Below are 26,595 nucleotides of genomic sequence, written 5' to 3' on the forward strand. Positions count from 1 at the left end.
GGGAGACTGAGGCAGAAGGATCACTTGAGCCCAGGAATTTGAGGTTGTTGTGAGCTAGGCTGATGCCATGGCACTCTAGACAGGGTAACAAAGTGAGTCTCTGTCTCAAAAACAAACAAACAAACAAAAAACCAAGTAAGGATATTGAAGCAGTAATCAGAAATATCCCAATAAAGAGGACCAAATAGCTTCATGGGTGAATGCTACCAAGCATTTAAAGAATTAATGCCAATACTTCACAAACTCTTCTAAAATTTAGAAGATGAAGGAACATTTCCAAACAGCATTATTCTCATACCAAAGCCACATAAAGACAATACAAGAAAAAAAATTATAGTTCAATATCCCTGATGAGCATAGAAACAAAAATCCTCAATGAAATTCTAGCAAACTAAATTCAACAGCACATTAAAAGGATCATATGCCATGATCAAGTGAGACTTATCCATGGGATGCAAGGATAGTTCAATATATCCAAATTACTAAATGTGATATACTACATTAACAGAATAAAAAATAAAAATCATATAATCATCTTAATAAATATAGAAAAAGCACTTGACAGAATTTAACATCCTTTCATGATAAAAACTCTCAACAAATTAGGTATAGGAGGAATATCCTCAATATAATAAAGGACATTCATAACAAGCCCACAGCTAACATCATACTTGACAGATGAAAGCTTTTCCTTTAAGATAAAAAATAAGAAACAAGGATGCTTACTCTCACCACTGCTATTTAAGAAAACACTGAAAGTCCTAGTCAGTGAGATTAGGGAAGAAAAAGAAATAATAGGCATCTAATTGGAAAGGAAGGAGTTAAAATGTCTTTGTTTACAAATGTCATGGTAGTACATATTAACAACTCTAAAGATTTCACAAAAAAACAGGTAGAAGTAGAACTAATAAACTAATTTAGCGAAGTTGCAGAATACAAAATCAACATAAGAAAATCAGTTGCATTTTTATAGACTAACAACAAATTATGTAAAAAAGAAATTAAGAAAAAATCTTATTTATAATAGTATCAAAAAGAATAAAATACTCAAGAATAAATTTAACCAAGGAGGTGAAAGAGTTGTACATTGAAAACTACATTTTTGTATAGTTTTGATGAAAGAAATGATGAAAGAAATTGACGAAGACACAAATAAATGAAAAGATATCCTATGTTCAAGGATTGGAAGAATTAATATTGTTAAAACTTTCATACTACTCAAAGCAATCTACAGATTCAATACAATCCCTATCAAAATTTCAATGGTACTTTTTTTTATAGAAACAGAAAAACAATCCAAAAATTCATATGAAATCACAGAAGACCCTGAATATCCAAAGCAATCTTTAGCAAAAAGAACTAAGCTGGAGGTATCACATTTCCTGATTTTAAACTATTTGACAAAGCTACAGTAATTGAAAGAGTATTGTATTGGCATAAAAACAGACACATAGACAAATCAAATATAATACAGAACCCAGAAATAAACACACTTATAGATAATTAACCACTCTTTGATAAGGGCACCAAGAACTCACAATGGCAAAAGGATAGTCTCTTTAATGAATGGTACCGGAAAAACTGAATATCCATTTAAAAATAATCAAATTGGACCCATATCTTATGCCATATATAAAAATTAATTCAAAATGAATCAAAGACTTAATTTAAAACCTGAAGCCCTAAAAATCCTAGAAGAAAATGTAGAAAAAGAGCTGCATGACATTGATCTTTTTTTTTTATGACACATTGATCTTGATCTTTTAGATGTGACACCAAAAGCATAGGCAACAAAAGCAAAAATAAACAAGTGGGACTACTTCAAACTAGAAAGCTTCTGCACAACAAAAAAATAAAAAATAAAAATAAGTCAACAAAGTGAACAGGCAACCTACAGAATTGGAGAAAACATTTGTAAAGCACATACCTGATAAAGGATTAATATCAAAATATATAAGAAACTCATTCAACTGAATAGCAAAAGACAAAAAAAACAATTTTTAAAAATGGGCATAGATCTGAATATAAATTTTTCCAAAAAATAATACAAATGGCCAACAGGTATATGTAAAGGTGCTCAACATCACTAGTCATTGGGGAAATACAAATCAAAACAACAATGAGATATCACCTCATGCCTGTCAGGGTGACCATTATCAAAAAGACAAGAGAGGCCAGGTACAGTGGCTCCTGCCTATAATCCTAGCATTCTAGGAGGTTGAGGCGGTAGGATTGTTTAAGGCCAGGAGTTAGAAATGAGCCTGAACCAGAGTGAGACCCCATCTCTACAAAAAATAGAAAAATTAGCTAGGCATGGTGATGCCCACCTGTGGTTCCAGCTACTCAAGAGGCCGAGGCGGGAAGATTGCTTGAGTCCAAGAGTTCAAGGCTGCAGTGAGCTATGATGGGGTACTTCACTCCAGCCTGGGTGATAGAGTGAAACTGTCTCGAAAGGAAGGAAGAGAGGAAAGGAGGAAGGGAGGAAGGAAGAAAGAAGAGAGAAAGAAGGAAAGGAAAGGAAGAAAGGAAGAGAGGAGAAAGAGAGAAAGAGAGAAAGAGAGAAAGAGAGAAAGAGAGAAAGAGAGAAAGAGAGAAAGAAAGAAAGAAAGAAAGAAAGAAAGAAAGAAAGAAAGAAAGAAAGAAAGAAAGAAAGAAAGAAAGAAAGAGAGAGAGAAAGAAAATTTAAATAGATAAGAGATAACAAATGTTGGTAAGGGTGTAGAGAACAAGGAACGCTTGTACGCTGTTGGAGAAATGTATAGTCATTATGGAAAACAGAATGGAGACTTCTCAAAAAATTAAAATTAAAATCAAATTAAAAAATTAAAATCAAATTACCATATGATCTAGCAATCCCACTTCGGGATATATATATATATATATATATATATATATATATATATCTCCAAAGAAAATGTAATCAATATCTGGAAGAGATATCTGTGTCCCATGTTCACTGCAGCATTATTCACAAGAGCCAAGATATGGAAACAACCTAAGCATCCATCTACAGATGAATGGATAAAGAAATCATGGTGCATATATACAATGAAATATTATCGTTGAAAAATAAAGAAATCCTGCCATTTGTGACAACATGGATGAACCTGAAGGTCATCATGCTAAGTGAAATAAGCCAGACACAGAAAGACAAATACTTTATAATATCACTTATATGTGGAATCTAAAAAAGTTGAACTCATAGAAGCAGAAAGGAGAATGGTGGTTGCCAGGGACTGGGAGTTGAAGGAAATGGGGAGATGTTGGTCAGAAGGCAAAAACTTACGGGTATAAGATGAATAAGTTTTGGGGATCTAATGTACAGCCTGTGACTAAGGTTAATAATATTGTATTGTGCACTTGAAATTTGCTAAGAGTAGATCTTAAGTGTTCTCACCATACACACACACAAATAGTAACTGTGAGGTGATAGATGTATTAATTAACTTGATTGTGGTAATTATTTCATAATGTATATGTATATGAAATCAAGTTGTACAACTTAAATAGATAGAATTTTTGTCAATTATACCTCAATAAAACTGTGGGGAAAAAAGAGAAAAGAGGCTAAGAAATAAAACAGAACGTGTCAAATATTGAAAAAGATGGGAAAATTAGACAAAAAAATTGTTGCTTTCTTCAAAATGTTGGCAGGGGTTAGTGCTGCTCCTGAAAAAAGGCTTAAGTAGAAATTATTGCTTTGGGAAGTCTAAATGCTGGTAGGAATGTGAGTTGGTACAACTTTTAGATGGAGAGAGGATGACAACTTGGCCATGTATATGAGAAGGCTTACAATATGCAAAGCCAATTTGTTCCGGTAATTCCACTTCTAGGAATTCATTTTAAAGAATCAACAGATGCATTTCCAAGGTTATCTATAGAGTTGATTAAAATTAATGCAATCATTGTGGCACATAATTGCAGGCACTTAAATGTCCAACTATAGGGAACTGAGCTAGTGAATTAAGGTTTATCATTAGTGGCAATACTATGCATTTATAAAAAATAATATTATAGAAGAATATTTTATTGTGAGAAATGTTCTTAAAATTAATAAGTGGGAGAGGAAAAAATGGCGGATAGTGGTGGCTTCTTGGCTCACTGCTCCCAGAGAAGGAGGTGAAGAACTCAGATGGCTACACACCAGTGGATCACTCACCCCAGAACAGCATTGTGAATATGCAAAGAAACAGTGTGCACCCAGATAGGGAAGCACCTGAAGTCAGTGCAAAATCGTGGCACAGAACGACAGGCTCTGTGAAGAGAAGACAGTAGTGGGAGTCATTTTGAACTCTCCAGTGCTCTGTGCTATGACCGCCCTGGGTGAGAGAGGGCCTGAGTGGTTACTTCCCATGAATCACGCAAGGGAGTTTGGAGACAGGCACCTCACCTCTGGTGGTCACCAGGACCAGAGCACAGAAGGTGAACGCTGAAAAGTGAGCTCTGCCCTGGGAAACTGCTGATGATTTGGCTGGCTCAGGGTGGGACAAAAAGAGCAGGATCCTCTGCTAAGCAGACAGGAGACTGAGGGACTGTGATTGCAGAGATGACAGCTGGCAGCCTGTTGATTCAGTCTACCTGACTGGCGTCTGCCAACTCCTGAGTGGTTTCCCCCAATGCTAGCTCTCCAGGGGTGGGCGGCCACCATCATGGGGTCCCCAGCCTGGAGATACTGCAGTGTGCAGCGCTTTCAGGCAACATCCCTCCCCTAACCCAGGCACTTTCACGCTGGGCACAGCAGACTCCACATTTGGAGGTGGGGAGAAGTGAGAAAAGCCACTTTCTCTGTGACTGACATGAATATGCAGGGCTTTGGTGCTGAAAAGTAGTTGGTAGCCTGTTGATTAAGCCTGCTGGACCAGCTTTGGTCATCTAATAAGAGCATAACTCCAGGGCTTGCTCTCCAGGTTCGCTTGGCCGCCAGCATTGGGATTTGTGGACAGGGAAGGATATACCTGTCCAAAGACCTCAGCAATTGCACCAATTGACCCCTCCCATCAGGAGGAGCCCTCCGAGTGTTGTGAAAGAGCCCTGAATAACATATTGGTGGGTCCCCCTAGTAGCAGATCAAGCAACCACAGAAGCACATGCACCCAGGCTTGCATGTACCAGCTCCAATCTATCTTGCCCTTATCCTCACTATAAGGGGGAACAGGGTCCAAATAATGCTCAGGAGTGGCAAGACCCCTTCCAAAGATTGGGGCATTTGTATATCCCATCCAGGGAACCAGAGCCTACCACAGAGACATCAGATTACCTCATAATAGGCTTCTCCATGCAAACTACAATCAACAACAGAGAGGGTAACCCAATAGCTTAACATAGTGCCTTTCATCTCAAGCTATTAGAGGGCAGTGGAGTCATACCCACAAGTGCAATCCACCAGCTGGGAGCTTAAGCTTGGGGACCAAACTAACTAGTCTCCATTGGCAAGAGGTGAAGACAACAGGTCAGAGATAACCCAACTTGCTAAAATACCCTGAAGGCAATACAGGACCAGCATACCTCTCCCCCACATGGTCAAGGAATGACCCCCAGAGACTTGGAGATAGGGCCATAAACCGGTCCCAGCACTCCAGTTCTTGACCAAGTAGTCTGATGAGAAAGAATCAGTGAAAGAACACAGGAAACATGAAAGATCAGAGAGAAAAGTCACCCCCCAAAGAAATCATTAGATCTCCAACAACAGACATCAACTTAAATGAAATGATTAAAATGACAGAGGAAGAATTCTGAATATGGATTGTAAGGAAATTTGATGGAATTGAAGAGAAAATAGAAACCCAACACAAAGAAGCCACGAGAACAATACAGGGAATGAATGAAAAATTCTCTAAAGAAATTGAAGTTTTACAAAAGAACCAAACAGAAATACTGGAAATGAAAGAGGCATTCAAGGAACTACAAACCACAGTGGAAAGCTGTGGATCATGCAGAGGAAAGAATCTCAGAGCTTGAAGATAATGCCTAGGTGCTAAACAAATCAAATGAAGAAAAAGAATACAGAACTAATACATGAACAAAACATACAAGAAATTTGGGATTAAACATAAGAATTACAGGCATCCTTGAGAGAGAAGAAAAAAATACACAAGGGCTTGAAAATCTATTTCTTGGAATAGTGGAGGAAAACTTACCTGGCTTGGCTAGAAATCTAGATATCCAAGTACAAAAGCACACAGAACTCTTGGGTGACTCAATGTGAAAAGGCAATCACCATGTCACTAAGTTATAAGGCTGGCCAAAGTAAACATGAAAGAGACAATCCTTCGAGCAGTAAGACAAAAACAGCAGATAACCTACAAAAGAAAACCTACTGAACTAACTGTAGATTCTCAACTGAAACCTTATAGGCCAGAAGAAACTGGGGACCCAGCCTCAATCTTCTAAAACAGAGGAATGGCTAACCTAGAATTCGTTACCTGACAAAACTAAGCTTCATTTATGAGGGTGAAACAAAGACTTTCCCAGATAAGCAATAGCTGATGGGATTTGTGAAGACCAGACCTGCCTTACAGGAAGTACTCAGACCTGCATTGTACATTGAACAGCACAATAGACACTCACCAAAGTAAAATCACTCAAGAGTTTAAAGTCCAGAACCGTGATTCCACAATGGCTCAAGAGGTAAAACAAAACAATAAGAATTTATCCAACAATAGGAAGAGAAATATACCCCAAATACCAATACTCTCAATAAATGTGAATGGCTTGAATTGTCCACTGAAGACTGGCTGAATGGATTAAGAAAACACAGGCCAAGTATCTGATGTCTCCAGGAAACACATCTTACCCACAAAAATGCTTTCAGACTCAAGGTGAAGAATTGGAAAACAAACTTCCAGGCAAATGGAAACAAAAGAAAGCTGGGGTAGCTATGCTTATATCAGATAATGTAAACTTTAAAACAGCAAAAGTAAAGAAGGACAAAGATGGTCACTATATAATGATGAAGGGAAAAATCCAACGAGAAGACTTAACAATTCTTAATAGTTTTCCACCTAACACAGGAGCACCCAGATACATAAAGCAAATCCTGTTTGACCTAAATAACACGATAAACAGTAATCCCATAGTATTTGGTGATTTCAGCACCTCACTGACTGAACAGGACAGATCCTCCAAGCAGAAAATAAGCAAAGAAACAATGGACTTATACAGATCTCTAGAACGAATGGGTCTAACAGACACCTACAGAACATTCCACTCATATAAAGCTGAATATACATTCTGCTGATCAGCTCATGAAACATTCTCTAAAATTGATCACATCCTGGGTCATAAATCAGATCTCAACAAAATTTAAAAAAAAATATTATACCATGTATCTTCTCAGATCACAGTGGAATAAAATTAGAGATCAATTCCAACAGAAACATTCACCACTTCACAAAGTCATGGAACTTAAACAATCTATTGCTGAACAATTATTGGGTCAAAGACGAGATCCAGATGGAAATCAAAAGACTCTTCAAACTAAATGATAACAGGGACACAAGCTATCAAAATCTGTGGGGTATAGCAAAAGCACTCCTGAGAGGAAAACTAATAGCCTTAAATGCACATAGTCAAAAGACAAAAAGTTCACAAATCAACAAACTAATAAACTATCTCAAGGAACTGGAAAAGGAAGAGCCAATCAATCCTAAACCTAGCAGAAAGAAACAAATAACTAAGATCAGAGCAGACTAAATGAAATCAAGAACAAAATGACTATACAGAAGATTAATAAAACCAAAAGTTGGTTTTTTGAAAAGATAAACAAAACTGACAGCCTTCTTGCTAGACTAAAAAAAAACTAGAAAGGAAAGGACTTTAATAAACTCAATTAGAAATGAAAAATGAAAGATCACTACAGACATCACAGAAATATAACAGATTATCTTTGTATACTATAAAAATCTCTATGCCCAAACACTACAAAATGTGGAGAAAATGGACAAATTCTTAAAAACACATGAATTCACTAGGCTCAATCAGGAAGAAATAGAATTCCTGAACAGACCAATATCAAGCACAGAAATTGAAGCAGCAATTAAAAATCTTCCAAAAAAAAAAAAAGAAAGAAAAGAAAAAAGAAGTCCTGGACCAGATGGATTCACACCTGAATTTTACCAAACCTACAAAGAAGAACTCATATTTATACTGTAGAAATTATTCCACAACATTGAGAAGGATGGTATCCTCCCACAGCTTATTCTATGAAGCCAATGGCACCTTGATACCAAAGCCAGGAAAGGACACAACAACAACAAAAACACTACAGACCAAAATCTCTCATGACTATAGACGCAAAAATCCTCACCAAAATCTTAGGAAATGGAATTCAACAGCATGTCAAAAAAATAATTCATCGTGACTAGGTGGACTTTATCCCAGAAATGCAAGGATGGTTCAACATATGCAAATGTACAAATGAAATTCACCACATAAATAAAAGCAAGAACAAAGATCATATGATTCTCTCAATAGTCATAGAAAAAGCATTTGACAAAATCCAGCACACTTTTATGATAAAAACTCTAACAAAATAGGTATAGATGAGGCATACATAAAATTATTAAAGCCATATACTATAAACCCACAGCCAATATCATATTGAACAGGGAAAAATTGAAAGCATTCCTACTTAGAACTGGCACCAGACAAGTTTGCCCACTGTATCCACTTCTATTTAACATAGTGCTGGAAGTCCTTGCCAGAGCAATCAGACAAGAGAGGGGAATTAAGGGTGTCCACATGGGGGCAGAAGAGGTTAAACTCTCACTCTTTGCTGATGATGTGATATTATATCTAGAACATCCCAAGGATTCAACCAAGAGACTCCTGGAATTGACAAATTGATTCAGTAAAGTCTCAGGATACAAAATCAATGCACACAAATCAATGGCAATAATATACACTAATAATAGACTAAAAATCAAATCAAAGACACAATACCTTTTAGAATGGCATTAAAGAAAATTAAATATTTAGGAATAATATTTAATGAAGAAGGTGAGAGACATATATAGGGTGAACTATGAAACACTGAGAAAATAAATTATAGAAGATGTAAACAGATGGGAAACCCTACCAACTCATGGATTGGCAGAATCAATATTGTTAAAGTGCTCATACTACCTGAAGTGATCTATAGAATTAATGCAATTCCTATCAAAATACCATCATCATTCTTTACAGATCTAGACAAAATAGTTCTATACTTTGTATGGAACCAGAGAAGGCCTTGTATAGCCAAAGCAATCTTAAGCAAAAAAGAACAAATTGGGAGGCATCAGTCTATCAGACTTCAAGCTTTACAACAAGGCTATAGTAACCAAAACAGCATGGTATTGGCACAAAAACAGAGATATAGATCTTTGGAACAGGTCTGAGAACCCAGATATAAAACCATCCTCATATTGTTATCTAATCTTTGACAAGGCAAACAAAAATATACATTGGGAAAGAGTCCCTATTCAATAAATGGTGCTGGGAAGACTGGATAACCATATGCAGAAGATTGATACTGGATCCCTACCTCTCACCTCTCACAAAAATCAACTAATTATGGATAACAGACTTAAACCTAAGGTGTGAAACCTTAAGAATTCTAGAAGAAAATGTTGGGAAAACTGTTATAGCCATCGGCCTGGGAAAAGAATTTATGAAGAAGACCCTCAAAGCAATCACAGCAGCAACAAAAATAAATAAATGGGACCCAATCAAATTAAAACATTTATGCACAGCCAAGTAAACTATCATTAGAATGAATAGACAACCTACAGAATGGGAGCAAATATTTGCTTTCTACACATCTGATAAAGGGCTGATAAAAAGAATCTATATAAAACTCAGGAAAATTAACAAGAAAAAATAAAACTCCATCAAAAAGTAGGCAAAGGACATAAACTGAAACTTTTAATAAGAAGACAGAATAATGGCCAGCAAACATATAAAAAAGTGCTCAACATCTCTGATCATTAGGGAAATACAAATCAAAACCACAATGAGATATCCCCTAACTCCAGTGAGAATGGGCTTTATCAAAAATTCACAAAACAACAAATGCTGGCATGGATATAGAGAGATAGGAACACTCTTACATGGCTGGTAGAACAGCAAATTAGTACAACTCCTGTGGAAAGTAATTTGTAGATATCTCAAATATATAAAAATAGAAATATCATTTGATCTAGCAATCTCACGACTAGGCATCTACCCAAAGGAAAAAAATACATTCTATATAAAGACATCTGCACTTGAATGTTTATGGCAGCAGAGTTCACAATTGCAAAGATATGGAGACAACCCAAGTGCCCATCAATACATGAGTGGATTAATAAAATGTGGTATATGCATACCATAGAATAGCACTAACTACAAAAAAACAATGAACTAGCACCTCTTATTATCCTGGATAGAGCTTGTGCCCATCCTTCTAAGTAAGGTATCACTAGAATGGAAAAACAAGCACCACATGTACCCTCCATCAAATTGGTATTAACTGATCAACACTAAGGTGCTCACATGGAAGTAATGTTCACTGGGTGCCGGTCAGGTGCGAGGAGGTTGGTGGGGGTGGGTAAACTCACAACTAATGGATGCAGTGTGCACTGTATGGGAAAGGACATGCTTGTAGCCCTGGCTTGGGTGAGGCAAAGGCATTATATGTAACCAAAATGTTTCTACCTGCATAATATTCTGAAATTTAAAAAAATCAGTAAGTGGAAAGTAATTTCTGAAATAATATATACAGTATTATACTATTTACTAACTGCATAGATACACACAAAAAAAGACTACAACATATTAATTATCTTTTTTTAGTTTTAGTTGTATTCAAAAGCTTTCAAAGTTTTAGTCTTATCCTACAGCTTTAGGGGAACTCTTTAAGTAAAAAAAGCCCTTCTGGTTCCTCAAAGAGCCAAGATCTTGACTACTTTTTAATATTAATGGTCGTTATCTCTGGGTTAGGAATGATATAGATTTTTTTTCTTTATGCTTTTCTTTATTTTCCAAATTTTCCGTACTGATCCAATATTACTCTTGTTAGACAAACAAGGGAAAACACATTTTAAAAAACCCAAAAGCACAGCTTTCTTTTTCTTCAGAGTTTGATCTAACTCTCTTTTAGATGATGGGCAAACAAGCATCTCTCAGTGTGATGCTCCCATAAAGCTGTTAACTTAGAATAGTTTCCTGGGTCAATGGTTTGCATTTCCGGTAGAGTTCTCATAGAAAGAGCCAGTACCCAAGTGAATATGTACCAGAAATTATAGATAACTTGATTTTCTTCATTTAAGTGAGCAAACATGTTCTTCATAACTCAATACACTGCTCACAAGCTGCCCCAGGCAATGATTAGAGAGGAGCCTCAGTTTCAGAGCCCAGATGAGCACCACCTGGAGCCCCTAGACTTTTCAGATATACTGAACGCTTCCTTCACAGTTTGATACCTTTGGGGAATGCTAATGAAAGCTACCTTCTTGCAACTCACTTCTTTACAACTGTATTTGCCTTAGGGATAAACTGTGAAACTAGCAGGATCCTCTACACAATTAAATAGATTCTCTTGTAGCTCCCATACTTTCTGCCTCAGAAAATCAGCATTTGCATTCAGATAACACATTTGTTAAGGTAAGTAGACTATGTTGGGGTATTAGTGAAACTATAAGTGCTTATTTGCTAAGTCTATAAAAGTCAAATATTCCATTGATCTAGTAATTTGTCTATTAGAAAATATCAACCTAGAAATATGCGAAAATATAGCCAGACTTATTTTTTTTTTCAGTTTTAGTTGTATTCAACAGCTTTCAAGGTTTTAGTCTTATTCTACAGTTTAAGCACAGAAGTTTTGGGGGATCTCTTTAAGGAAAAAAATCCTCTGGCCTCTCCAAAGAGTCAAGTAATATCAAAACACCCTCTTTCTCATACTGATATTCCTCTTCACTAAAACGTCAGAGTTTTACTTTTCAAGTCTTTCAAAGAAAGGTAGTGGAATATGACATTTTGGGTTTTGGCGTTGAGATTCCTGGGAAGCCAGTTTCCTGAGCTCTTGACAAAGTGTAGCTACTTTGGACCTTCTCCCTTGGACCTAAGCTAATTTGCCTAATAAGAGCCACCTTGGCACCAGCCCAGGCAACCCCCTTCCGCAGCTACTCCAAACAAGCTTTACATTGAAAATAAAACAATTTTTTTTCTAAGCTAGAAAAAGATATAGATTTTGGAGGCAGATGGATTTCATTTTCAGTTCCTTTTGCATATATTATATTAAACTGTTGTGATGATGGATAGCAGTGAAATTGATGATTCCTGGGAGAAAATGGTCAGAAAGGGGCCCTGTGGGCTTAGCAGAGTCCTACCATGAGCTAGTGGCCTCCTGACCTCATCTCCCTTTGCTCATTTGATGTTCTCAAAAATGATTTGATTTCACCTGCTGGTTTCATACACGTCCTGATCTCCTAAACATCCCCCCTCACTTTCTCACACAGTTCCAAACCTCAATTTACTGAACTGCAAAATCAGGAGGATGATTTTGCAGGTTATTGCAAAATCAGTAACCCACCTTACTCTGCTATTGAGAAGATCAAATCTGGCTCATGCTAATCTCTCCAACTACCACTTCTGGTCCCTGCACTGCCTTCCTGTTTTTCCTCCCACTCCTACCTCACCTCATAGACCTTTCCCTTTGCCTGGATATTCTTCCTGCTTCTCCTTGCTTGTCTAGGCTAATTCCTACTCAGATTAGAATCCACCTGAAAGTCTGCCCCAGAAAGTCTCTCTAACCATACCCTACCACCATCATCACCGCTAAGACTGGATTAGAAGTGATTCCAAAGCATTCTGAACCTAGCCTGTGGTGGCACTTAGCATACTGTACTGTAACTGTGTGTTTATCTGTCTCCCCTTCTAGTCTGTGCTGTAAATGATGGCAGGCCCTGTACCCTATTCATGATTGTCACCCTAGGATTTATGGTGCCAGGTACATGGTACATGTTCAATCAATATTTACCAAATAAATAATACATGCAACATTCCTAGAAGATGCTCAATAAAGATTTGTTAAATAAATTCATAACATACGCATAACTCATAGAAGAGTGCTGGCACACGAGATGAGCTCAACATTGTAGGGTGTGATTATGAGGTTGTAAGACTGTGAGGCAACCCCGTGAGAAGGCTGACTCCAGATGTGACATAAATTCTTGGCCAGAAGATCCAAAACATGAAGCTACATCCTGATACACACAAACTCTCTGGAAGCAGAACTCAGAGAAATGAACAGTGGGGAATGTTTGATTATTACTTTTAAGACTTCTGCCTATTTTAAAGCCCAGAGTGTATGGGTTCTGGATTTTATTTTTTATTTATTTTTTTGTTATCTTATTCCAGTGGGCAAGGCAGTTGTCAATTAAAGATGTAGATGTGCCTGTTAATGTAAGAGAGCTATGCATCCCATCAATGTCATTGCCATGATCATCTTTGGCACTTGATCACCTTTGGTCCTCTGCACGGTTCTAGAGGTTCATTTATTGTCCTTTCTTAACAAATGGAAAAACAGAGCCTCAGAGAAATTGACTTACATAGGATCACACACAATAAATTCGGAAAGGATGTCAAATCAGGCCCCACTGATTATAAATCTCATCCTCTTCCCATCCTTATTCCACCAGAAAAGAAGTAAAAATGTCCATGCCGCTCCCATTTTTCATTGCTTTCAGAGCACTTAGGGTATATTACGAGGATTATTTGACTTTTACAGATAAATGGCAAAGGAGATGTGAGGATCAGAAAGACGACAAGGCCTGTTGAAAGTTTACTGGTATTTGCTCTTTCAGTGAGCCTAAGTCAAGCGCTTTATTTCCATTTACATCATGAGAGATCAAAAGCCTTGTTCTCACCCTTCCTGGTAACATGTGTTTATACAATGTCCCTGACAGTCCCAGAATTTCTTTTATAGGCACACTCACTCTGGGCAGTGCCTTCCCCACTGCAGGGGCATAAAACTGTCAGGGCCCCATTTAATGTCACTTCAACCTCACCCAGCTATAATTCACCACTTCAATTAAATTAACTCTGTGCTCTCACTGGGAAGCCACGCCCTACCTTTCAACTCTCACCTTCCGCTTTCCTGAAGTATCACAGCAATTCCTCCCCATACCTAACAACTGCTAGATGACCAGATCTGTAGAGTGGTGCCAAAATGCCTCTGCACTCCCTAAAGTTGCTCATACTACCGACCCTCACTTAGGTAGCAAGTGAACCACAGACTTTCCTGTTAAAGGCTCTCTCATGAAAAGAATTCCAGATAGTGGGCCAGTGAAGTGAAAAAAAAGGGGGGGGATGCACTGGGGATGTAGAGTCCCACTGCACTCTGAATGTACCCCCATCCAACATTCCCGTTCCCTGTCTTGGACATTTGGCTCCAGTGGCTGCAGAAAAGTTAGCTCACATTCTGGCTCTGTGTGCCTTCAGTGTCCACCTTCTCTACAGAGGCACCGGCAACCAGTGCTGCATCTGCTCCCTGCATCCAGATCCCCTTAACTCACCTCGTGGCTGTAAGCAAATTAAATGAACACCTATAAACTGAGAAGATAATAACACCCTGAAAAGATAAACTAATTAATCATGACAACAATGAGAGGGCAGTCAAAATAATACCTGTGTTTATTTAGTATATGTCATTTGAGAAATAGGAGGTGAGCCATTAATGCCTCCCCATGAATCCTCCCTACACTTTTATGAGAGAGGAAAGAGCATAGGTTAGTTATGGAAATGCCAATTTGGGACAAGGTTAATCAAGGAAGAATTACTGAAGAAGCAGAAGGTCTGAAAAATATAACGACTTTGGAGATGAAAGCTGGACGGGCATTCCTGGGCATGTGCTTGGGCAGCGTCTGTGTCCAGTCTGGACGGTGAAAACAGGCCTAATGCTGCCACTGGGCTCCCACGTTAAAGGGCTTCTGTTATTTTGTAATTACTTCAGCTGTTAGTTTCCCAAAGATGTTCTGATGTGTATTAATAACCAGTATTTTTTAAAGGATTACATTCATATAACACTAGGTCAATTATAATAAATGAGATTTCTTTAACTAGATAGGATTTTTTTCAAAGCCTTTAATATGCTAATATCCATAGTGAATGTCCCAGAGGAATATATATTAGGTTGAGCCATTTGAAATTACCATTTTTATAGGTCAACAACAATTGAGCATTGGCAATGTCATCCGGTCCAACCTAATATTGTTCAGCACTTCCAAATTTGTGTGACTACAGAACTCCTCTGGGGAAAACTTGGTTGTGGTATCAGTGTCTCAGAACTCATTTCGGGAACCTCTGTCTTAGTTAGATACAAAGCTTGTTAAGTGCTTGAGTTATATGTGTTACTTGGACTCTATGCCCAGATTGAACTGGACGACAGGTTAAGCAGAATGGAAGAACCTCTGAAAGGCAGATGGGGGAATCTCACCAGGCCTTGGGGCTGTGTTACCTAATCTACTAAAAGGGCCAAAATGCATATTACTATATAGAATTACAACTATTGCAGTATTAAGAAGCAGGATTCTTTTAACTGTAAAGTTGCTTTAAAATTTAGTTTTAATACATGAAGTTTTGATGGAAAAAGCAATGTATATGTAAGCATACACTATATTAATTATTAAGTAAAAATTATTTGCAGTTGGGCTTGTGATGGGGTTAAGACCACTAGGACTTAGGGATGCTATGTCTGAGGCTGTGAGAAGATACAAGGTGAAGGAATTGCCTGAGCAGAAGCCTGAAATAAGTGCAGATGTTAACTGCCTAGTTGGGGGACATATATCAGCGATCTGGGGGTACAGCAAAGCATGCTCCAACCTCAGAGCCTAAGGGGTCTCGTGTATGAAAAGCCTCGGGCTGCCTGACATGAAAACTTCTCACGGCTGCAGAGGTAGATTGCAATGTGTCAGCCCAGGAGAAGGGTCTCAAGGCTTCCATAGTGTTTGAACCCTGGGTCAAGTTCCTTCTCTCCCTTTCTCTCAACAATGCTTCAGTTAATGTAAAACTGGTCTCCCAGTGGGAAGCATGTAGTTTCCTTGTTCCTTGATCAAATGGGTCGCAGCTACTGACATTAAAGATCCATGTACATAGCTTGAGCTTGGGATAAATCAGTTTACCTTGATCAAAAGGGTTGTACCTACTGAAGAACTATGTGTTTTTCACTTCTAGAAAGGAGAAGGAAATTAGCTAGGACACCTTGTGACTTTGGGAGGAGCCCCAAAATCTTTGATCATTGTATCCCATGATTTTTTCACATGAGATCATTGTATTTTGCAACATGCCAAAGAGAATAAAAAGCAAGTGCTGGGGTTCAGTCACCACCACCTTATCACTGGACTGCTGGTGGTCCCCTGACCTCCCAGCTTTCTTAACTGTTATTTCTGTGTCTTTGTTTTTGTTTTTCTCATCTCTTGCAACACAGTCTGTCAGGGGACCCTATCTTTCTCGGGGACATTGTGAACCCCTGATAGGTTTGAAAAGGGCAAACACCAAAAAAAAAAAAAGTAGTCATTTACAAGGATAGAACTATGGATGACTTTTGGCTTTCTCTTTTCAAAATTTCCTTAAATGTTGTTATTATACTGTTACACACACACACACACACACACACACACACACATGCATGTACACAAAATCCTCCCAGTTACTCATTACAGTTTGAGTCTATACCAGAATGTCCTCTGAGAAAATCTCACTGCACACCTCCTCATTCTTTCTAGGAGGGAGGGTAGTGTCAAGGAGAAAATGACCTCCAGCCAGGACTTTGCTGTTAACAAATTATGTCCCTCTGGCCTCCTCATTGAGCTGGAGAGAATCAAAGACCTAAGGGACAGGTAAAGCATTACCCTTTGAAGAGCCGCCTTGCCTCCTCACCTCACCCAGGTGTTGCCCACCTACATAGATCCCCAAACCTACAGGCATTTCCTACACCCAATGCTGCTTTCTAAAGTTTGTGTTTAAGTTGATTATTTGAAGTTTGGAATAGGCTCATATAGCAACACTATTTATAAATGATGATTACCTTTCTCCGCAGGCCTCAAACCTGTTGAAATCCGATGTTCCAAAAATATTGTACATTTATAATGGGAAAGGAAAATAGTGGAAAACAGTCCTATAATAAACAATCACAATTACAGTATGGAATGCACTTTTGTGGGCTAACTTGGGCCTCTAGCTCCCATTTATAAAGCTGTGTCCGTGGGAAAATGTCTTCCTACTCTGGCTTAGGACACTGTCCTAACAGCCCCTCAACAGCCTGCTGGTGGAGGGTGAAGTTAGAGTCATTGTCCAAGAGAATCCCTCTGTCCAGGCCTTCAGGCAAAGCCTGGCCTGCAGGAGACACTCCCAGTGCAGCAGCATCACAGAGCAGCTGACCAGAAAGGCAGGGTAACTGAGGAGCATCTCTTCCTCCCCAGGGTTTGCTGGGGAATCCCTCTGTGTAAGGGATATTCTGGAGTCCTGATCTCCCCCATTTTCCCACCTCCATCCCACTCCCAAATGCAGCCTTGCTCCTAGGCTCCAGGCCAGCAGCGATTTGCAAGCCCAGCCCCAACATTCCTTGCATACTGTCCTTCTGAAGGAGCTGGCATGAGTAAGTTCCCAAGAGACAGAGCTCCTCTACAGGGAAGCACCCACAGAGCTGGCCCCAAGGCAAAGGTAACCACAGCACAGGGCTTGAAAACTTGGCTGGCTTCTGCTAAACTGCCATGATAAAGATCCCCTGATCTAAGGCCATTAGAATAACACCGTGATTTCCCCATCAAGTCTGGCTTCTTCTGTATTAGCTGCAAAGAGAATCCCCAAGACTTGGTTTCTCTTAAAAAGAAAGGAAGAAGAAAGCGTGTTCTCTGGACAGGTAGAAGCTGAAATCAAAGATCAGCTTCTTGCCTGGAGCAACTCCTGGGCTAATTCTATCCTGCTTCAGGGCTTTCTGCCAAGACCCGTCTGGAAACGCCAGGCTTTAAGGGTGTATGGCTGGGGCTCCTCTGGATTCTAAAAGAAGTTCCTTCCCACGCAGCACTTGCTATTACATGACTTACCCTATTATGCGTCGTAGGACTTTATGAAGCTTATGCCAGCTGCTTTAAAGGACAATTGTCCCTATGCTGTTATATTCTGTTCTTAGACCCTGAGGTCTTTTGGCAAACAGTAGAGTCAATCATCAAATATAGTGAGTGAATAAAAGGATATGTCCTCATAACAAAGGCAGGTCCCGCCTGCAGAGCCTGGTGGGGCAGCAAAGGAGGAAAGTTGCTATAATCAGACCAGGTATAGAGAAGCAGAGGCCAACTCCAAGGGACTAGACCAGTGTACAGGGTGAGAGGGAGAAGCAGCAAATCAGGAGAAGGTAGTCTCATGGAAACCAAGAGAAGAAAATGTTTCAAGAAGGAGGTAGCAGGGACATCTGTGTTGAATGCTGTTGTGAAGACAAGTAAGATAAGAACAGAGAAGTAAACATTGAATTTGGCAGCATGGAGGTGATGAGAGGCATTGATGAGCAATATCTTGGTACAGTGGGAACAAAATCCAACTGGCGTAAATGGGAGTAGAGAATGATAATAGAAGAATATGTGGTTTACAACAAGTGTCTGGTAAGCACATTATATGTCTTAGCTCACATAATTCTCGCAACAATTTTATGATGTAGATTCTAATATTATTCCCAAATTACAGACAAGGAATCAGGCACAGAGAGGGTAAATAATTTGGCCAAGGCCACGCAGATAGAAGGTAGTCGAGCTGGGATTGCATGGACGCCGGCAGCCTGACTCCAGTCTGCACTGGGAACCACCACACCACACTCCGTCTACAACGCTGGGAAACGAACACCATCCCTCACTCACTTGCAGCCAGTTTGCTGAGAAAGGGGAAAGAGAAATGGGGTGGGTAGCTGGACGGGTTGTGAGCCTGAGAGAGGGTTTTTCTTTTAAGATAGAAAATCCCGACACACGGGTTGCATGCCAACTGGGATAATAGATGTGTGGAGGAGAGATTTATGATGCCAGTGGGAGGAAGTGCTCATGACTTGGGAGATGAGATGGCTCCAGGCACAGAGGGGTTGACCTTTGATGGGAGCTGGGCAAATCCTCTAGGACTGGGAGGGGAGGAAAAGGGCAGTGTAGCAGGTAGTTTTGAAAGTGAAAAGATGAAGCAGTACCTGTCTGCTGGCTTCTATTTTCTCAGTGAGGGATGAAGCAAGATAATCATCTGAGACGGGTAGGGAGAAGGGATGGGGGTTGCATGAGGATTGAGGAGAGAAGAGAGGAGTGAAATGGCTATTCTGGGGGTGGAGATGCCAAGAAAACACAATGAGGAGGCAAGATAGGAAGCCGAAAGAGACAATTCAATACCCCTAAATTTTATGGATGCTCTCTTTGTCTCTCAAATCTTTCATGGTTTTTATTCTATGAAATTTTTCATTATAAATCTGCAGAAAAAGAAAGGAGAAACTGCTTGCTGTTTCCCATTACTGCTGCACTGGCAGTCGGAGGAGCACATTTGGAAGTGATGTGATAGTAAATCTGAAGCATCCCAGGCAGATGGTTTGGGATTGTGGAAGAGAAATATAACCTGGGTTTCTTACTGTAGAAACTTCATGGTTTTTCCTTTGTTTTCATCAAGACCCATCTGTTGCTCTTTAGCACATTTCTTAAAGAGAAATGTGGAATGATAAATGATCACAGGTGAGATTTATATCTATCTGCATTAAATCCTTGCACTTTTCCTGAAGAAAGAGGAGCCCAGAGAGACAGTGCTTCTTGAACTTCAGGATGGCTCAGGATCACCTGGAGGGCTTGGTAAACCAGATTGCTGGGCCCCAGCCCCAGAGGTTCTGATTTAGTAGGTCTGGGTGGGGGACATGAGAATTTGCATTTCTGACAGTTCCCAGGCAAAGCTGGTGCTGCTGGTCAGGAGATCACACTTTGAGTACAGAGTTGGGACAGGGGGAGGCCTTAGAGTCCGTCCAGTTCACCACATCAGGTGGCAGAGTGCTTTCCCACAGTTCACAGAACAAGGTCTAGAAAGAAGATATCTCCAGTCTACTGGAATTTCAGAAGATTCTGGACACAAAGTTTCCTTAAACCCAGCTGCTATTGTTGGGCTTGTCATTCCTCTCCCTCCCCCTAAGTCATTTTGTTATTCTGTGAAAACACTGGAGGGAATAATTTATGTGAGTAATTAACACATAAAGTGCTAACTATATACCAGACACTGCTCTGAGCTCTTTACATGTATTAACTCATTTCATCTTCACAACAGCCCTATGAGCTAGGTACTGTTATTAACACCCAATTTATTGATGAGAAAATGAAGACACAGAGAGGTTAAGTAACTTCCTTGAGGTCACTCAGCTAGGAATTGGAGAGCTGGAGCACATACACAGACTAACTCTACTCCCCATATTATTTCCACGTCTTCCTATGTCAAAGTTAAATATGGATGAAGTTTTGGTCTTTTAGGTTTGGGGATCCTTGATGCTTGAGTAACACGTGGTCTGCTGGGGTTCAACAGTTTTTAACTAGGGTCTCTGGGCAATGTAAGATCATCAACAAGTCCTGTTGATGCATGACCCTCGGGAAAGCTGCATACTTTATTTTGATTATTCCATCAATAAAATGATGGATGTTCTGACTTTTTGAATTTTTATAGCTCTGAAAGCATATAGTTCTTGCTGGGCTTCACCCTCCTCTTACTTCTGTGCTCATTCATCTAGAGCAGCGTCCTGAAACAGCACAGACCAACCACCATGGGCTCCAGAATTCCAGGGACAGCCCCCTCTTTGGCCTGCTAAGAACTCTTCTGCTGCTGCAGTCACTGGTCACTGAGGAAGTGAGTTTTTGCCAGTAATGAGAGGTTCTCCTTTAAATGGCAGGAGCATAAGCAGAGCTGATTAAAAAGGTAATTTTCTAATAAAAGTCAGTGTGGAGGACTAGATAGTAACTTCTTGGTTCCTGCCCTTTGCTGGCTGGGAGACACTGAGCAAATTATCTTATCTCAGCATTTGCATCTGTGAAATGGAGATAATTAGGGATGTGAGGCAGTTTAGCTAATTACCAAGTGCTTGGTCATAGTTGCTTAGCTCCAACTGCCCCTTGAGGCTGTTGTTCTTGGTGTCAGCAGTGCCTCATCAGAGATGTAGACACTGAGCTGGTCCACACTAGGACCTCCCGGATTTACCTCACCCACCTTGAAGCTCCTCACCACTACTTTTTAATGCTCGACAGAGCCAGACATTTAAAAAGGAGTCTAAACCCTAGCATCCTCCGGTTTAGAGAAGGATGTGTGTCTCAGACTCATGACAAAAGGTGGGGTGGACTTATGGAATTTGGAAAACCCTAGGAATATTTTCCAGAGGTTTGGAAAAGTTAACTTCCATTAAGAGACCCTAGAGGCAATTGATCCAAAGTATCCCTTCACTACAGCATCTATTTCAGGGACAGAAGAGCAGTGGAATTGCAGAATTGAAGTTAACAGATTTTTATAGAGAGCCAACCATGTACTGGGCATTGTTGAGGAAGTTAAAAATAGTGACTATAGCAATAACTAACATTTATGAAACTCTTAGAATGTGCCAGGCACACAATTATCACATGTCATTCACACAGCCCTGGGAGTTAGGTATTGTCAGCCCCATGTTATAGACAGGAAGAGTGTTCATAAGGGGCACAGGACTTGAACCCGGGCAGTTTGACTGCAGAGCCCAGAAGCACAGCCGGGGTGCTAGCTGCATTGTCTCCCCACCACGACGTCCAGACCCTGAGGACGCTAACCCTGGGGAGGGACATAGATGGTCACCAGGAACAGATATTCATCAACACAGCTGGCTGTGAACATAAAGGGGGAAATTAATGGCAACTAGAAAGATCCCATAATACTTCAAAGTGGAAGTGGCATTTGAGCTGAAATGTGTAGCATTGCAAAAGGTGGAGACAGGGAAGCATAGTGCTCAGAAAGTAATGTGCCCCTGATGGAACACAGGTGCCAACTATTTAAGTCTTTCTTCCAATGTACAATTTATCTCATTTTCCAGATTCTTGTTCTGTTCATAGGATGTATCTGAAGGCTCTAAAGACTAAGATTTTACAGGCTCAGGGAGGCTGAAAATGTGGGCCCATCCTTTCTTATCTCAGAGGTATCCGAAGTGTCAACATGGCCCGGGCTGAGATCTCCTCAGTGTAGTCCCAGGTAAGATTTTTCTCACCAGACAAGCTTTCATAGTGTTGTCAAGCACTGTTTTCTGTGACCATCAAGGTCTGAGTTACCTGAGCCAGGCACCAGTTTGAAAACTTAGGGGAAATGGGAAACCAAAATTCCAAAGCAACCTCCCTGAGCCTCCTTTGTTCTAGTCTCCCTCATTGTCTGGTAGAAAGATTCCTACTCCTTCTCTACCCAATCGTTTCCTTCCTATGACATGCCTTCATCAATCCCATTGTCCTGGTGATTTCAGATGAAACAGAGCAGAGTCTCATGGAACACTAGCCACAGTGCTAGCACCAGCATGGAACTCTGCTTTGTTGACATCTATAAATCTCTATTCCGGCCTCTTCCTATCCTCTGGCTGTGGCCTTAACCCCTCTTCCTCTGTCCACCTGTGGATGTTGGTGTTCTTAGTGCTCCACTCTGGCTCCTGCTCCTTCCCCTCCATGCGCTCTCCTTAGAAGACACCCATATGACCGTCCCCTGCCTGTGAGCTGTTGACACTCAGATTTATATCCCCAGCCCTGACCTCTTCCAGTCTTAGCCTCATGCCTGCTGCTGCCCCCTGAGCAGCTCCCTCTCAAGGTCCTGGGGGAATCTAAAATTCAACACATCAATTATCTTTCTTCTCTCTTCCCTCTCCCCCAAACCACTCCGCCCAATCCAGAAACATGGAAGTCATTGCAGGCTCCAGCTCTGCCTCATCTACCCTATTCTGCACCACTCTGCCTGCTTATCAAATATTACTTGCAACCACTTATCAAATACCACCAATTTTAAGTCCTGAATGTTTCCTAAATCCACTTTCCTCCTCTGGATCTCTACTGTCATTCCCTATTTCAGGTTCTTATCATTCTTCATACTCTGACTACTGCCGTTTCCCAACTGTTCTCCTTGCCTCTAGTCTTGCTGCCCATCTAAGGATAAAAACTGCCAGGATCCCTGTTTGAGAGCCTTTACCGACTCATCACCAGCAACACATTCCTAGTTAGGAGTCTGGTAAACAAGGCCTAGCATGGTCTGGTGTGACCTCTCAGCCTCATCCCTCAGCATTTCATGCCTCAAACTTCACATCATGCTGATAATACAGGATATCTTGCAGCTTTCCAACACATCGTGCTGGTTCATAAGTTTTATTTTATTTTATTTATTTATTATAATTATTTTTTGAGACAGAGTTTTGGTTTTGCTCTGTCACCCTGGCTAGAGTGCAGTGGCATCATCATAGCTCACTGCAACCTCAAACTCCTGGGCTCAAGTGATCCTCCTGCTTCAGCTTCCCAAGTTGCTGGTATTACAGACTTGTACCACCACGCCTGACTAATTTTTATATTTTTTGTAGAGCTCAGGCTGGTTTCGAACTCCTGACCTCAAGCAATCCTCCCGCTTTGACCTCCCGGAGTACTAGGATTACAAGTGTGAGCCACAGCACTTGGCCTAGTTTATTTTATTTTATTTTTTTCTGTTTCTTCTACCTAGACTGCCCTTTCTACCTTTCTTCACTTGGATCATACTAACTCACTTTTTAAGATGCAGTCCAGCCATCACCTGGCTCAGGAAACCTTCCCAAAGCGTTGAATGAAGGAAGTGCTGCTGTGCTTATTGTATCCAGTGTTTGTTGTCTCATGACTTCTGAATGGTGTGCTGGAATTATCTGTTTGGGAGTCTTTATCCCCCATTAGGCTCTGACCCACAGCAGCTTAGTCATCTTTCTCCAGTGTTTAGTGCAATATCCAGCACATAGTAGGTGCTTAGTTAATATTGTTGACTAGAATTTAACGTCCTCAGAGCAAAGGTTTTCTACCCTGGGACTCCTAGCAGGCACTCGACAAATGCCCCTTGGGTGAATGGTGCTGCCGTTGGCAGCCATGATGGGAAGAAGGAGGAGAGATCAGATCACATAGCTCCTACATGTGCCAAGGAGGCCAGGCATGGCAGAAACTACACACCAGCATTCCATCCCTGAGCAGCATGCACTCTGAGGGCGAGGTCTTAAGGAATTAAGCTCTCTGGTAACTATTTAAGAGAATAACCCGCTGGGTCTACTGAGGATGGCAGCCCCTCTCATGAGCTTTCCCACAATCCCTGGGTGGTGACCACCTCGATGAGAGGCATTTGTATGAATTAAGGAAATTATGGCAAAGGAAGAGTGGTTGTTACGGCCAAGAGTTCCCCCAGGTGGGCTCCACATGCATCCCTGGGACAAGCTTTCGATATCCCGTCCCCCACTAAAGTTACCCGTTGGCTCTCTTCCTGGTGGCCTCTTTGCACAAAGGATCTGCTACCTTTGAGGCCGGTCACTGCCTTTGCAACTGCAGAGCATGAATAGCTAAGGAGTCATGCTGGGGCCAACAAGAGGAGCCTCTGTTGATTCCAGTGGGTCTCTAAAGGGTGGGGGCTCTGAATTTTGAACACCCACCTCCTGCTAATCCTCCAGCAAAACCAGTCAGGCTGGTTGTAGTGTATTATTAGAGAGCCCACATGTCCGTCCTTGGAACAACAGAGCCACTTGTGCATGAGGAGTCTTTCACATCCTTGGGACCCAGGCTGGAGGGATGGGGTTGGGGTAGGGGGGAGCTGGGACGGGTGGGAGCAGGGCAATTGTGAAACCGGGAGAGAGCTTGCGGTTTCCCAGCGAGATGCAGCGGGTTTACAGTGGCCCTGCCCCTTACACGTGGCCCCGAGCAAATGACTGAACTTCTCTGAGTTAATAACGAACCTTCACAAGGTGGTGGTGAGGATTAAGGAGATGCTGCTCTAAGGCACCTAGTGCAAAAAACACTAGCTCCTCTGAGGCAGGTGCTTCTTAGGGACAATCTCTCAGGGCAGGAAAGCCTAGATGGAAACCCCCCACCACCCGTTGCTTCTCCAGGCGTCTGATGGAGCACAGTGTCCTGCCAGGCACAGGAAGGGGAGTGCTGCCCAAGCAGCCCTTGTGGCCCGTGGCGTCCCCCTACCCCTGCCACATGACTGGTGACTTCAGATGAACATGAGCGGGGAGCTGATGTTTGTTTTCGAGGAAAAGGATTTTCTAGGTTGCCTCTGGGAAGTGATATTGTTCTCTCAGTCCCTACACAAACTTTTTATTGTTAATCTGAAGTTTCCTTTCCTCCTGCCTTCCCTTCAGCCCTCCCTTCTTTTCTTCCTCTCATTGGGAAAGATACATAGAAATTGCAGGACTGGCCCTTCAAATAACCTCTAGAACCAACAAGTATTAGTCTTCCTAAAATCTCTCCTGGGCTGTGACTGACATTAAATCACCATCTATTTCAAGACAACTGTTCACTTTTCATCTTTTTCCTTCCAGGAGTGTAAATGCTGTTCTGAGGGGGAAAAGGCAACTAGAATGTAGCTCAGTGAGAAAAGCAAAAGATAGGGGAGGGGACTTGCTTCTTTCTTCCTCTCTGGGGAGTTAGGCAGCAGCAGCAGCAAAGTCTCCTCTCCAAGGAGCTCTCAGGAGGATGAGAAACCCCAGCCTTGAGCTGGGGGGCAGGGAGGGGTGTTGGTGTGAATTGCTCAGCCGTACTGAGAAATCATACTTGCATAGAAGAGTCAAAGCATGCTCACCTCCTTCATCCTCTGGCTGTGTAGAGGGTGCCCTCATTACAGTCATTGAATCCCTTCCATGCCACCCTGCTCAGTGCCTCCACAGTGCTCAGAGCCTTTACCTCTCAGGGGAGCTCCCAGCCTGGCACCCCCCCACCCCGTCCAAACTTCCCCCGGGAGGTGCCTGCTCTCCCTGCAGGCCACCAACCAAACCCCTCCCTATCCCTGAACAGGTGCCCGGAGTGGCTGGGTGTGATGGTAAGACCAGTCCAGTTAGGCTGTTGTCTGGCCAGGCTTCTGCTGGCTCCATGCTGGATCAGATAAGGGCACAGGTGGGGCCCTATGGGACAGCCCAGCAGTGCTCAGCACCCCCAAAAGACCTCACCCCTGTTCCCTTCACCTGCACGGGCAGAGAGGAGAGTACACTACCTCCAGAAGATGATCTGCCCCAGGGAAGCCATGGCGAGGGGGAGGCTCTTTCCCACGGCGTGGCTGGGTGCTGGGTGAGGAGCTGCTGCTGTCCTTCTGGGTGCTGTGACTCACCAGTGCGCTGGCCTTAAATAGTGCGCTCAGGCCGGGAGTGGTACGTGCACTGGGTACAGCTGAGGTATGAGGAAACGGCGCAGCCAGCCAGGCAGAATTCCCTGCAGGCACGGGGGCTGCCTGCTCCCAGCCAGCCAGTGAAGCCAGGGGTTCTGAGCTGCTTTTCCAGCCTTGACCTTGGCAAGAAAGTGAGGAGGAAAAGGTTTCCCAGGCCCCCTGCGTCAGGGGTGGTATTCAGCATGTGTCTTTTCCTCCTGACTGTGGAAGGGAGCTCTAGAGAGGGAG

General features: G+C 41.5%; 1 protein-coding gene across 1 annotated transcript in view; it reads right to left on the reverse strand.

Annotated features, from left to right (window-relative positions):
• The window catches only part of VTCN1 (V-set domain containing T cell activation inhibitor 1), a 70,406-nt gene extending 44,110 nt beyond the window's left edge, over window positions 1-26,296 (reverse strand). Inside the window, exon 1 of the mRNA XM_012761833.2 lies at window positions 26,197-26,296. Coding sequence (XP_012617287.1) covers window positions 26,197-26,228 — 32 coding nt within the window. The 5' untranslated portion in view covers window positions 26,229-26,296. The remainder of the gene's footprint in view (window positions 1-26,196) is intronic.
• Window positions 26,297-26,595: the final 299 nt, after the last annotated feature.

This window comes from Microcebus murinus, chromosome 2, assembly GCF_040939455.1.
Source record: "Microcebus murinus isolate Inina chromosome 2, M.murinus_Inina_mat1.0, whole genome shotgun sequence".
NCBI lineage: Eukaryota > Metazoa > Chordata > Mammalia > Primates > Cheirogaleidae > Microcebus > Microcebus murinus.